Consider the following 13,991-nt stretch of genomic DNA (forward strand, 5'->3'; position numbering starts at 1 on the left):
ACACCTCCAAATTTTTGTAACTTCACATCTTTTAACACAGTGGGCTGCCCTATAGCGCCCCCTACTACCGGGCTTAGCAGGTTTGGTGGGGGAAACCTTTGATAACCCAATCTTTGCGTACCTTGGTTAGCGACTTACTGACTTGGGTTTGGAACAATCTCACTAGGCCCAACGAGACTCAAGTAGTGATGTTCGGCCGTAATGAACAGCTTCTTATTTGAAACAGAGGCAACCACAGTATAGCAGCACATATACCTTATAGTAGTTGTCAAGCAAAGTGGTAGAGTGGCGATGATTTGCGTGAGTTCAGTTGCACGTTCACACCTCCCCAAACGAACCGGACTTCCTTGACAAACAAACCGGAGTTCGACTAAAGCGGACCAGACAGAGATGGCGCAAGCGTCCAACTGCCGGAGCTCGACCCCAATTTGGGTCATAAACGCAGCACAATGAAGCCAAACACAGCAGCGAATCTCCAGCAGAAAAAGGGAATAATGGCTAGTGCTATCACCCAGTCAAAGTCCAAACCTCTGCCTGATTCAGCCTTAAGAAGGATGCACGTAAAAATCCGTACATCTTAAGGTCAAATCAGAGAGAAGAACAAATTCATCCATAAAAAAAAGAATACTGTATCATTAATTGTAGAAAGGAGTGTGTACCCTTCTTTCCCGCTTGTCTTTGAAATATTCACTTAATACACAACAAGCACATGTCAGAACCAGACTGAATAGCATGACAGGAAGTAGCTAAAACCTAATTACTCTCTGGTTTGAGTGGAATGGAGGCAGAAAAACAAACACATTTAGAAGAGCTACATTGAGACAGAGTGTTCTGTCAGTCTGTAAAAGTAGTAACACAAGTAACGAGTGGTTGTGCGTCATCTCCAAAATGCTTTTTGGGAATAAAATCACTCAATACGAAGCAAACCCAAACACTTCGGCGATCAAGAATTTGGTAAAATTGGCCAAATCACTTATTACTGATTTATCTTTCTTGAGTAGCAAACATCTAAGAAAAAGTTTAACAGCAGGAGTTTGGTTTTTTTTGAGTGAGTGAGAAGAAGGTTGTGTTTGTTGAAGAAATGTGTTTTGTTGATAAAGTTTGGCTGTGCAACTTACATGGGAAACGTCAAATAATTGACATAACAAAAAACTAAACTTAAGCCCTTTAAGACGCTTCAAGAGTCGCTTTTTGTGCGGAGACGCTCGAAGGAAGTATTCTGCTATCTTGTCAGACAGACGTACTGAAAATAGACACGAGAAAAGAAACATGAAAATGGGAGACAAAAGTCAGAGACGACTCGCATGCTTCAGCCTCACACGGTGGAAACACAATACCTCTGTCATCTCTGGAAGTAAGCAAATATTCCTCTTAGGCCGCTTTGAATCACGATGTAGGCAGCCTCTTGAAGAAAACAAAGTATGTATAAACCAGGAGTTTTTCCACTCTGTCTCGTTTCAATCCCAAAGCATTTTATTGAGATGTCATACAAAAACTAGCGCATGACTGTGAAGTGGAAGGCATCTTATTTACAAATGAAAAGATGAAATATGCATCTTAAATCAGAGCTTACAGAACCACCTTTCACAGAAAAAACCTGAACATGTTTTGTTCAAAGACTTTCCATGGATTGTTTGTCTGTTGGGTCATTGTCCTACTGGGGAAAAAAAATCGATCTCCTGCACCTCTTCCCTGAGCTACTATGGCTGTCTGAAGAAATTCACCAAAAACAACCAATCAGAGCCAAGGGGCAGGTCTTAGTGCTGTCAATCATCCTCATGTGCACGCTGGTAAATGTGCTAATGGCAGATAAACATTACCGTTCAAGGAGAACCATTTATCCACTGTCGTCGGTGGTTGCGCTAACTAGCATTAGCATTTGTGGCACGATATGTTGTGGTGAACCAGCAAGGAGGAGAGGTTGAGCGCAAGAGTGATTGACAGCGCTAAAACCCTCCTCCTTTCTGACTGAGTGGTGGATTCCTGCAGTTATTTCCTTAATTTGGGGAGATCGGTGATTGGCCGATGCTTACATGTGAAGCCAATCTTATCCAAATAAAGGTCAAGAAACCAACCACTGTCCTCCTCTGATCTCCCGTTAAGAGAGATTTGACCGACAGACCGACCCACCAGGTCATGTCTGCATATCTGCAGTTAACAACAGTCACTCCACTATTGGCAATTCAGTGAGTTTTTTGCTATATTTAGCGACATTTCAGTAAAAAAAAAGTAAAATGGTATTGGCCAAATTCAGAATCGGCAGATCAGGTTTTTTAAAGATCGATGATCGGCCAGAAAACTGCTATCAGTGCACCACTAGTTTAAATTAATAACTTTGCAGCATAAAATGTATTTATTGACATGTTTAACAGGTGTCCTGCCCCAAGTGGAGGAGTTTAAGTATCTCGGGATCTTGTTCACGAATGGGGGAAGAAGGGAGCGGGAGATCGACAGGCGGATTGGCGCAGCGTCTGCTGTCAAGCGGGCGCTGTACCGGTCCGTCGTGGTGAAGAGAGAGCTGAGCCAAAAAGCGAAGCTCTCGATTTACCGGTCGATCTACGTTCCCACCCTCATCTATGGTCATGAGCTTTGGGTCATGACCGAAAGAACGAGATCGCGGATACAAGCGGCCGAAATGGGTTTTCTCCGTAGGGTGGCTGGGCTCTCCCTTAGAGATAGGGTGAGAAGCTCAGTCATCCGGGAGGGACTCAGAGTAGAGCCGCTGCTCCTTCACATCGAGAGGAGCCAGTTGAGGTGGCTCGGGCATCTGGTCAGGATGCCTCCTGGACGCCTCCCTGGTGAGGTGTTCCGGGCACGTCCCACCGGGAGGAGGCCCCGGGGAAGACCCAGGACACGCTGGAGGGACTATGTCTCTCGGCTGGCCTGGGAACGCCTCGGGATTCCCCCGGAGGAGCTAGAAGAAGTGGCTGGGGAGAGGGAAGTCTGGGCCTCCCTTCTGAAGCTGCTACCCCCGCGACCCGACCTCGGATAAGCGGAAGAAGATGGATGGATGGATGGATGGACATGTTTAACACGACTTTTGGTGTATAAATGGACTGCGTAGTGAATGGTACCACGCTACTTTATACGGTCTTTAACCGATTTCTGTGCATCTTGGGTTTTTCCTACTTTTAATGCAACTCCCTCAAGTACCATTAAAAATTCTAAGTCAATGTACCAACTTCAGCAGAGATGACAATTTTCCAAGTTGAACATAATTCCTCAAAAAATTAAACACGTTTGACCATGTACTGTAAATCATGCTGTTCAAAATAACAGGTTTATTGTATAAATTAACCCAAAAAAAAAAAAGATCAGAAGAAAATTGTAAACAGCTCATGTTAGAAAAGAGCCTGTTTGTAAAATTAGAAGATTTTTATGTATCTGACACTGTTATTGCATTTTCATCTAAGCTTTTTCTGTGTTTGGAGTAAATCAGCCTACAGTTAAATTTGATAAAGAAATCAAAAGGAAAACCTTTATGCCCAAAAGTGAAGCAGAATGACACTCTGGACATTCCCAACTGAGAGTGAGACTGTGAGTACAGCACTTTCTGCTGCTCTCTGCCAGTCAGAGTTCAATATTAGTGGCCCAATTCTTTATCGACTCGCTCTGATTGGTTATCGGCAGCTCAGATAGTGAATAAAACGCAACACCTCAAAGTGCTTGCTTTGAAATCAGCTTGAAGTAAGAAACATACGCTACTTCTGCATTAAAAAAAAGATATTTGAATTCCTTCATTTTCTATTTGATTCACAATAGTCAGACACATGTTCTGTGTTTGTCAGATTAAAAGTACCTCCTGAAAAGAACAACCTTAAAGGTTCATTACGCCCACGTTGTGGTTTTAAAGAGGTTTTTGTTTTTTATTATTGGTCTGACGCGGTTTTCTAATTTTAAATGTCGTTTTTTCCCCCCCATTTACTATAAATGGAAAATCATCATAATTAACAGAAATAAAGTGTTCTAAATATACACCTGTGCGTAATTAATCTATATAAATGTGTTTCACATAAAGACAAAATAATAAGTTTGATTAGTCAGACAAATCTAGAAAGAAATCGGACATCACCGGTAAAAGAAGCCTGATCAGTGCAACTCTTGTTAGAAGAGAAAGGAAAACAAAAGAGAGTGATGAGATGTTAGTTGTTACTTAAATGTCTGAAATGCAACCAAGAAAAGTTTGTCTATGTCCCAGTGTTATGTGTTATGCCTTCAACCACGCTAGGATAAAATATAAATAACATTTGTCCAAACTTTCTATGACTAATGGTGGAAATTGTATGAATAAGCATTAGAAATCCATCCGTGAGCATTGTGCATTAAAAAAAAAAAAAAAAAAAAACCAACTCACTTTTGGTTGGTTGCGGATTTAAAGAAGTCCACCGAGAAGCCGAAGTAGCTTCCCTCGGGTCCGGTGTAGACGAAGGGTTTATCCACATCCAGGTTGAAGGAGGCAACCTGGCGGTGGACGCTCACACACACCAGGACGAGCAGCCCGACAGCTGTCCGTCCCCCTGCCATGGCCGCTGCTGGAGATCCCCGCGGCTTCACCCAGGAAAACACCGACCCAGATAGGACGCTACCCCGGTCCACCCCTGTTGGTTGCCGAGACTCCCCGTGGCGTTGCGCCACCAAACAGCGTCGCTTTCAGGAGGCTGAAAATCTCTCGGTCTTCCCGACCGGAGCTGCTGGAGGAACAAGTCTTGTAACGCGTTAAATGAACCAGGTCCCCTGCTTCCAGCTGAAGCCTCCGAGCCGCACGCAGCGAACGGAGCGAGGTGTGAGGGTCACAGGGAGTCCGGCTCGGTTCGCCTTCGGAGGTTCGTCGGCTTGTTTCTTGGCTGATAAAAGAAACTGGGTGCCTTAACCGACCCCCGAACTGAGGCCAAGACCGTCTGAGTACGAGGAATGTGTGGAAGTGTCAGAGAAGCTTGTTCCAACAAGCTAAAGTCAGACAAATTTACGGCTAAACCCCCCCGGCTAACAACATCCGCTTAGTTCATTTCAAAATAAAAGCATGGAGAACAACCATGTTCAGAGTTCTTTACTGTGGAAGCTTGAGACCAGTTGTTTTGTTTTCACTAGGTGTTGTACTGACAGACATTTTAAAATCGGGACTTGGACTTTGTTATTGTCAAGTTATAAAAATAAAGAAAATAAAAAGGTTACAAATTAGTGCCACTTGGCATTGAAAATGGTTCGGAACATTAATTCCAAACCAGCTTCTATATTTACACAGAGGTTGAAGAGCACATTTCTTCACAAACGGTCCAATGATGTCAGATTTTCAAGAGGGAAAGTTGGGGGTTTTATAATAACTTGACCTCTAAATCCAATATGGCTGCCTTTTAGCCATAGCAAAACATTTTATTTGGACTTTTATTTCAATACATCTTTCACAGAGTAACTTTTGCTAAACACCAAATGAGCCTCCTTTAGTGACTATGTTGTGACTGTGTTTCAAAGTTCAAATGAACTGAAATACATGTTTACCTTGTACTGGCTAGCATAAGGCAAAGCAAGTGTTTTTTATATATATAGCACATTAAAAAAAGTACATGGTAACAAACAACATCAGACAAAACATCAGACTACAGTGGTATAAAAAAGCAAAGTAATGAAAGTTGAAATAGAGATTATACAATCAGGTCTTTGAATTCAATTCTAAACATGCCTCCCCCCACAAGATGTCACCCTGGGTGGTTGTCCATGTCGCCCATATGAGAAACTGCCACTGATTATTTGTCTCATAACAAACTGTCATCATGTAATGACAGTTTTTATCGAATGTGTAAAAAACCCCAAATTTTATTAAATAAACGTTACACACTGCAGCTTTAAAAGAGGTTTTTTTTTTTGTTTGCTTTGTTTTGGAGATTTTCTCTCTTTTTTTAGATCAAAAAAAGCCTAATTTTGCTGACCAATATGGGGGACCATTTCAGCCAAAATTAAATGCAATTTTTAAAAAAAAGGGGTTTTATGGGGTGGATACTTTTCATGTTCACTGTAAATGAGATACATTCATGTAGTGTATAAAGCAGCATTTTTAGACGCATGTTGACATGCTGTTCCCTCAACAACAACAACAACAACAACAACAACAAAACACATAAGTTTGGAACTCTGACATTTTAAAGGGACCACTAAACTAAACACCTTTATTTTGAAAGTCGCGTGTTTTCCCTAACGGTCCGCGTTCAGCTTCACAGCGAGGCTTTTGATAGACAACAGGAAGTTTCTTTCCGGAGCATCAGACAGAAGGAATATCTCTGATGGCGTAGAACAGCACAAAGTGATGAACCGCAGTATCCGGTTATATTAACCTTAATCTCCTGAAATGTGTGTTTATAAAGAAAAATACACGAAAACCCCTTATTCTTTAACATTTACCCCCCTTCAAGTTTACAGTATTGTAAAAAAAAAAAAACAAAACAAAAAACACTCTGATTGAAAGGAAACGTCTTGGACAAGTTTCCCTATTTTTGCCTCTTGCAGAGAAATTGTAACAAAATTAATAGAAACTTGTATTAAAGTCAGACAAGTATAAAGATTTGACTCCCAACTTTGTATCAACGAATGAAAAAGAAAAGACCATTTGAAAAGTAATTGCTGTATCAAAATCTTCCTATCAATTCAAGGAGAAAGGACTTATTTGAAGCCGGACGCGTCCTAATTTAAGAAAGTACAAAGCCAGGCATAAGAACAGAAAATCCCAGTTCAGATTAAACTCTAAATCACATTTTTATACACACACTTTCTACTGTTAAGTTTGCAAAAAAAATAAATAAATAAAAATAAAAAAAACAACCTGTACAATTGTGAGTAAAAACAAAAACCTTGAACAACTGCAACCGGACAGGACTGAATGTGGAATCCAATATGAATTTCACATTGCATGGTTTCCTAAAGAATGAACAGTGAAGGAACTCTGAGGTTCCATTATGACTTCAACACAAACACAAGAACCAGGCTGAAAACAAATATGGCAATAATTTCTCAGGCGTTCTTTCAGTTCTGCAGTGAAACAAAATCTTTATTTATTTTGTGAACAAGTTAAATGTCAGAGAAAGAAAATAAATATAATTAAGAAGAAAACAAACAAACAAAAACATATGTACAGTAATCAAACAAAGAAACAAACAAAAGAAAACAACAACTTCCATATGCAGCTTGAAAAGGAGGAGGAGGAAGACAAAGCTTATTAAATCCTATTGTCTTATACAAATTTGTCCCACATTACACATATTTGCATATATCATTTTTACACATCACAATTTCTGCTCTTTCTGAATTATATTTATAAAATGAATGTATTATTATGCAGTCTACACCATGTCTACCGTCTAAGATGTACAGCTGCATTTCATCCTTAACAACCAAAAAGCAAAACATTTTCCTGGCCTACATGGTCCATTAAATACAAACAATCTCATCCGGTCTAAAAATGTTTTTTTTTTTTTTTTTTTTTAAATGCTTTCAAATTAAACCAAACAGGCTTGAAATGAAAGAAAACTGACATGATCAGAAATGATTAAGTCTATATTTTATGCAAATAATATATAAAGTTTGACTCGGCTTCATTCTTTGCACAAAAAAACCCAAAACATTTAGTTTCTATCCAGATTATGCTAATCCAGTAAAATGCTTCCAACTTTTTCCAACCCGGCCGAGTACGAATCCAGCTAGAGTGCCAAATAATTATCTCTCTCTCTCTCTTATTTTGTGAAAGTGGACACACGGCTGGCTTCGGGCCACGTTGCATGGGTTGCTGTTACAGACAGAACATCTGGAGGACAACCCGCCGCCGGGCTCCAGCTGGGCTACACCCTCACCGACGTCCCTCGCCCATAAATCCGAGTGCAGTCACGTCCAGCCGCGAGTCAGCGAGCGAGCTGGGGGCTTGTCTTTTTTTTTTTTTCTCGTCTTATTTGGCCATGAACGGGCCTGAAGAACTGCAACAATGAAGTGTGCTCTCAAGAATGTGCGGCAGACCTCCCATGAGATTCACCGAGATCAGGGGGTTGATGTGTTTATGTGAGGGGGGAGCTTTTAATTCTCCCAGCGTGAAACATCTGATGACGTACCGAGACAAACGAGCGAGTCTGCTGTGTGAACGCCTCGGAGAAATGCGTTTCGAAAGTAAGGCGAGCATGTTTGGGGGAACGGAGCGGAGTGAGGCAGAGAAAACATGGTGTGTGTGTGGGGGTAACAGGAGAGATGGTGTAATACAAATTGTGTAAAACATAGATATACAGATTACGTAGCCTGTGGAAGAGAAAGTTTGGGTTCAGTGCTTCAGATCTCATGAGGACCAATTTGAGTTTTGACTGGCCTGGGAGGGGGGAGGTATGAGCATTTTTGCAGAGTGAGGATATTTTGGCTGCACTCGCTTTGGACTGGGCTTTAAAAGGGGCCGTTTAATTCCTGAGACGTTGGTTCTGAAGAGGTACAGTACGAAGAGCTGTACCTCTTCGTACAGCTCTTCGGGGCCTGGTGCTGGTGAAATCTGCAGCAGTTTTCATTTTGGGCCACTGTGTGTCAGCAGAAACTGGGTCTCGCTGTATGTTAGACCGCCTCAAGGGGAATTCACACTCCTCCAAGTGAACGTTTTCTCAACGTCCATTGGGATTTTATGTTGATAGATCAACGTAGGGAAGAAAACGATGAATGGTTTGCTAATTCTGTCATAATTACCATTCTGAACATGTGCTTTACAGATGTATTAATGCGAGTTAATACCGTAGAAACAACTTCCATTGCGATTGCAACTGCAGTTCTGTCTGTTACAGACAGATAACAGATAACTATTACCTGTTTGCCAACTCTTCAAAAATCACCTGTGTTACACAAAGGTGGGCCTTTTCCAGCGGTACCTACTGAGTGTGGTTTACTCATCTCTGCTTGACTCTACCCAATGTAACTGAGTACCAGTTCTTTGTGAGCGGCGTCCGAAAAGTTACACAACATAATCTTTCTGCGACGCAAACACAACACAGTACAACAAGCACAAAAACGTCTGCGCCTCGTCGTTAATACCCTGACCGTTCCCTTTCTAGGCAGTTCCATTCAATTCTCATCTCCCCGCAGTGCTTCACCTGGAATTTCACCCATTTCTCCGGTATAATTTCAACCGGAAGCAGTCTGTGAATGAGGAGGTAGATTTTCCGGCTGCGGGAAATCGACCTCAGGAAGTGGAAGTGAACAAAGTCGGCCACGCTTCCAAAAATTGAACAATTAAAAGTCAGACGAAGAGGAAGAATTAAGACATTTAATTGCTGGCACAGATGTCATTTGGCTTAGCTTTTCTCTATTGGCAGTGGGCAATGGCTGTTTACAGCGCATGCTACGTCCGCTAAGCGTCGTAGGGTAGCTGGCATTTTATATACGCCGTGGCCAAGCGTCAGTGATTGGTTCCAATCAGATCCAATCGTTCCAGAGCATTTAAAATATCAACAGTCCACACAATAATCAGTTCTCAATAAGCCCAGGATCCAGGCCTGAGGGTTATTGAGCAAAGTGTAGAACAAGTGGCTGATTTTTACCAGGCTACGTCGTTAAACTGTGGGGTCATTGCCATTTTCCTTAAAATTCCCAATACAGTCAGTTGTTGGTGTGAGTTTATACAAATGGTGTGTTTGATTCTTGTAAGAGAGTCTCTTTTGTTAGAGAACTGACTCGACCCCTGAACCAACAGTGGCTAGTAGTCTTCTGGCATCACGTAACAGTAACTAGTGGAAAATCCTTGTAATCGAGTAGAGGAGAGGAGCGAAGCTGAGTTTCAGACAGAGCAGGAGTTTTTAAAGAGACAGAGGCCCAATTTCAAGGTATTAAATAAAAATAAAATAAATTATGCTATACCTATAGTGTATTCAGCACTATGGGTTTGGGCTGAATACACTATAGGTATTCAGCTCATAGAAAGACAAATAGAAATGAATGCCCAAATTTTACAATTTTTATTCATAAAAGATCTTTTAAAACTATGTCGTTTTTCTGTCACTTCACAATTATGATTTCCATTCGTTTCCATTTATCACATTGAAGGTTCTGGATGTGACCTGACAAAATACGGAAATCTCCAAAGGCCATAAAGTATTTATCTGCTTACATCTCTACCAGCGTTTCACATCCAGAGGCTAACATTTTGTGTCAGATGTGTTTCACTGACGCTGAATTGTAATCTAAGTGATAATCCTCGGACTTCTCAGCTAAACCCGTCATTATCTTGAGTATCTCGTCTCGGCTTGTTTTGGTCCTGCTAACCACAAATTAGCAGGCTAGCCCTTCCTGTGAGGCTGGTTCCTGTTCTGGCAGAAGCGTTAGTGATGTATGATGCAAAGATCAAAACAGATGTAGAGTCATTGTCCTGTTTCTGTCAACATAACTTGATTTCATTGGTCAAACACAGAGGGCAACAATAATAGTCTGTTGTCATGGCTACAGGCCTGCTAACAATGTAATTACCTGGTAGCAAACACTTTGCGCCATTGCTGACTAATTCATTACTACACCTAGAGATTAGGGTTTGCAACATCTATGCTTTGCCATACTGCGGAAACAAATCTTGTAAAATATGATCCACAGCATCTGATTGGCTGAAACATGTTTTAGCTGAATGTATTTAGTTCTGAGAATCAAAGGGTTTTAAAAGCTTTCAAGCTGGAAAATCTTAAAGATTTCCCCACTTTGTGTTTCGATAGATCAACTCCAGCCAGGCTGAAATATTTGTTCCTTCTTATGCTCATCTGTTTCCTTTGTGTCAGATTTGTCTGTTAATTATCTTTCTATTCATTTAAGTGACTCAGAACTAAGTGATGTTTTGGGTTGTGGTCTCTGAACTCAGCGACTACAACCCTTTCAGTTGTGGTCGCTGAAAGAGTTGTGGTCCAAAATGACCACAACAAAATGACCAAAATGACCTTTCCCCAATTACAGGAAAAGTCGGGAAAGGTCATTTTGGTCGTCCTCCGCACTTGTGAGAGTTCCTTATTTAATTCACAAAAACATAATAGTTCTTCTCTATCTCCTGATTTTTTTGTTGCAATTGTCTTGTTTTTGTAGACCCTCTTGCCATGTACGGTGGTACTGGGGTTGAACCAAAGTGCAGGCAGGAACTCGATATGGTCAGTGAATACATCTTTAAATAAAGATGTATTCATGTATTCAGATAATAATATGTGTAATAATAATAACAAGCAGAATAACTGAGGGTGATCTCAGGATGCAAATGAGGGGAGCCTTAACTGGGCTTCCATAAGAAATCTTTGCAAAAAAAAAAAAAGGTCAGTATTCCACTAATGTTGAAAACACACAATTTCGCAGTTGCTGTTTCTACTAAATAAGAAATGTCGTTGTGCCACGAGTGGCACAATTACTCGAGACACTTCCTGTCGTCTTCTTCGTCTTTTCCGCCATTAGTGACATCCGGCTGTTGATCATGTGATTCGCGTGATGCAAAAAGAGAGTGGTTCCGTTGCAGTTTTGTGAAATACACCAATTTTGGTAATTGAAAAGCCACCATAGCGCAAAAAGTAATTATCGAAAAACCTGTTTTCTTTTCTTTTTTTTTTTTTTTTAGAAATGGACGTGTGTATCCACTAACCACATTTATTTTCAGAATTTCTGTTTTACTGTCAAATGGAAACACAGCTACTGAAGAACAATCACGAGTCAGAAGGAAATTGGAACAGAAAGCACAAAACACAAGCGCCCAATGATCATGACACCTTAACATACTTTTGTTGTGGTAAAAATCCTATAATAGGATTTTTACCACAACAAAAGTATTCAAAAGTGTCATCAAAAAAAATCCTTGACTCAGGTGTTGCTATTAAATGACACACCCAATCAAATATCACCAGTTAAAATATCACCAGTAGATTCCAATGGAGACTCCAGAAATGTATTGTCTTATTGCTGACATTTTCATTCAATATTTTCAGGCACTTAAGTTCGTCAAGTGCCTGTCTACAGTATACCCGCTTAGCAAAGCATTTGATTTTCATAATATGGATCTCATCTGTAATAATGCACAGACACCAGCAGATGGCGGCATAAGCTACATGTTAGGCAAACTGACGCTTCATGTCTACCTCACCAACGAGTGAAACTGGATTAAAAGGCTAAAAAGCAGCTGTAAAATCAATAAATAATCAAAAGTAAAGTAAACCACAAAAATGGGCGCACTTTTTAGAATTAATTAGACAGGCATTACTTTGAAACATACATTAACAGGCTTATTAATGTCATCTCTGAGCTACTGTTAGCTTGTGAGTTGATTAGATCTGTGCCGTCAAGAACTGTCCCAATTTGTTTCTTGATAAACTCAATCAGATCCTCACGATTCACCATTCTTCTTCTTCTAACACATCAACAGTGAAGTCCTGCTGCCTAAATTATTTCCCACAAGCCAACAGGTACCATAATGATGAGGTAGTCAGTCCTAAGCATCTCACCTGTTGGTGGTCATATTTTTTATGTAGGCTATGACTGGAGTAAATAGTTTTTATGGCAGTGGAGACAGACATTATATCATGCATTACTGGAATTATTTCCTGGGTATCATTGTGTGAGCAGCATGTTATTGTAATGGCCTGGCAGGTTTGAAGTATTTATTCAATTCAAAGATAATTCACTGATGAAAAGGCGTAATTAAATGTTGTCGTACCTCATTTAATTAAAGAGTTACTGTAGATGGTGATGACTGTAGGCAGGAAAAATGTCTTTAATAGTCTGTATTACAGCAAATTTTTAGACCTCTCCAATTGAATACACTCTGTTTCTCATGGTCAGGATTGTCCACCATTTTCTTGATTTTATTATTATTGCATTGCTTTTTATGAAAAAAAATAGCCCTAAAGTCTCTCCTTTGCTTGTGCAACAGAGTTAATATTGTACAGAATTCCACTTGTTACTTCTAATTTGGGCTCATGCGTAATGGGTGAAACAGCACCCCCTCCTGGTGGCTGGCCGTAATAACTGTAGTGAACGCAGACGTCTCCTTCCCTGTTCATAAGAGTCGTGCGCGAGGTGGGTTCCCTGAGTTTAGCGCTCTGGTTCCGCTAGCTTGATGTAATCATAAAATGCTATTCCTGGTAAGGTGTTGTACCCGCACGACTCAGGTGACGAACCTGAGTCCTGACCAGTACATATTATATTCTGTACAGATAAACCTCGTTTCATCTCATCCTGAATCCTGGAAATTATTCACTCAAAGCAGAAATGGTTTATCCACCTTATTTCAAGCTCCCATGAAGCTTTGCGTGATTTATAAAATCTTTAAAACATTGACAAAAATTGGTGTAGAGGCTAAGGTAACATGTTGTAAAAAGTTCAATAAGCTGTTTTTCTTCTACCTATGTATGAGTATGGGTAGCTAAAAAATTAGGTAGTTAAAAGCTACATTATGTAAAAGCTAAATCAAAAATCTAGATTAGAAAAATCTTTATAATCCCGCATCTCGGACCCACTTGGGTGTCATTTTATTGTTTTGTGAACCTCATGTTTCTCTCCACTAATGCAGCACTCTGAGGGTGGTCGGCACAATGATGTTTTAAATCCATCCTATGTTGTTGTTTTTTACAAGTTGGTTAACAAATGTATCCCATTATCATTATAAATTCATTCAGGTTTTCCATATCTGGGAATTATCTCTTTGCAAATGATTTAGCCACCAGAGCATCTTTTAGTGGAGAACAACTCTATCCATTTAGAGCAGGCATCTATTATAACCAGACAATATTTTTCCCTTCACTTTGATTTAGTTCTATGAAATCCATATGAATCATTTGAAAAGGATTTTTAGGTTCTGGAAACTTTCTTCTTCTTCTTGGTCTTAAGTTTCCCTGTTTCCCTGTGGGTTATGTTTAGCACAGATCAGACATGTTCTTCAAATTTTCTCTTTGTTTTAAGTAATATAAGTTTCAGTAATCTAATTAAGTAATATAAAAGGTCAAACCGTAATGTATTATCCCCCCTGATGATGCATT

At 40.2% G+C, this 13,991-nt stretch overlaps 1 protein-coding gene across 1 annotated transcript in view; it reads right to left on the minus strand.

Annotated features, from left to right (window-relative positions):
* The window catches only part of itgav (integrin, alpha V), a 46,880-nt gene extending 41,927 nt beyond the window's left edge, over positions 1-4,953 (minus strand). The window contains exon 1 of the mRNA XM_032566643.1: positions 4,355-4,953. Coding sequence (XP_032422534.1) covers positions 4,355-4,524 — 170 coding nt within the window. The 5' untranslated portion in view covers positions 4,525-4,953. The remainder of the gene's footprint in view (positions 1-4,354) is intronic.
* Between the last annotated feature and the right edge of the window lie 9,038 nt (positions 4,954-13,991).

Source organism: Xiphophorus hellerii, chromosome 7 (genome assembly GCF_003331165.1).
Source record: "Xiphophorus hellerii strain 12219 chromosome 7, Xiphophorus_hellerii-4.1, whole genome shotgun sequence".
Classification (NCBI taxonomy): Eukaryota; Metazoa; Chordata; class Actinopteri; order Cyprinodontiformes; family Poeciliidae; genus Xiphophorus; species Xiphophorus hellerii.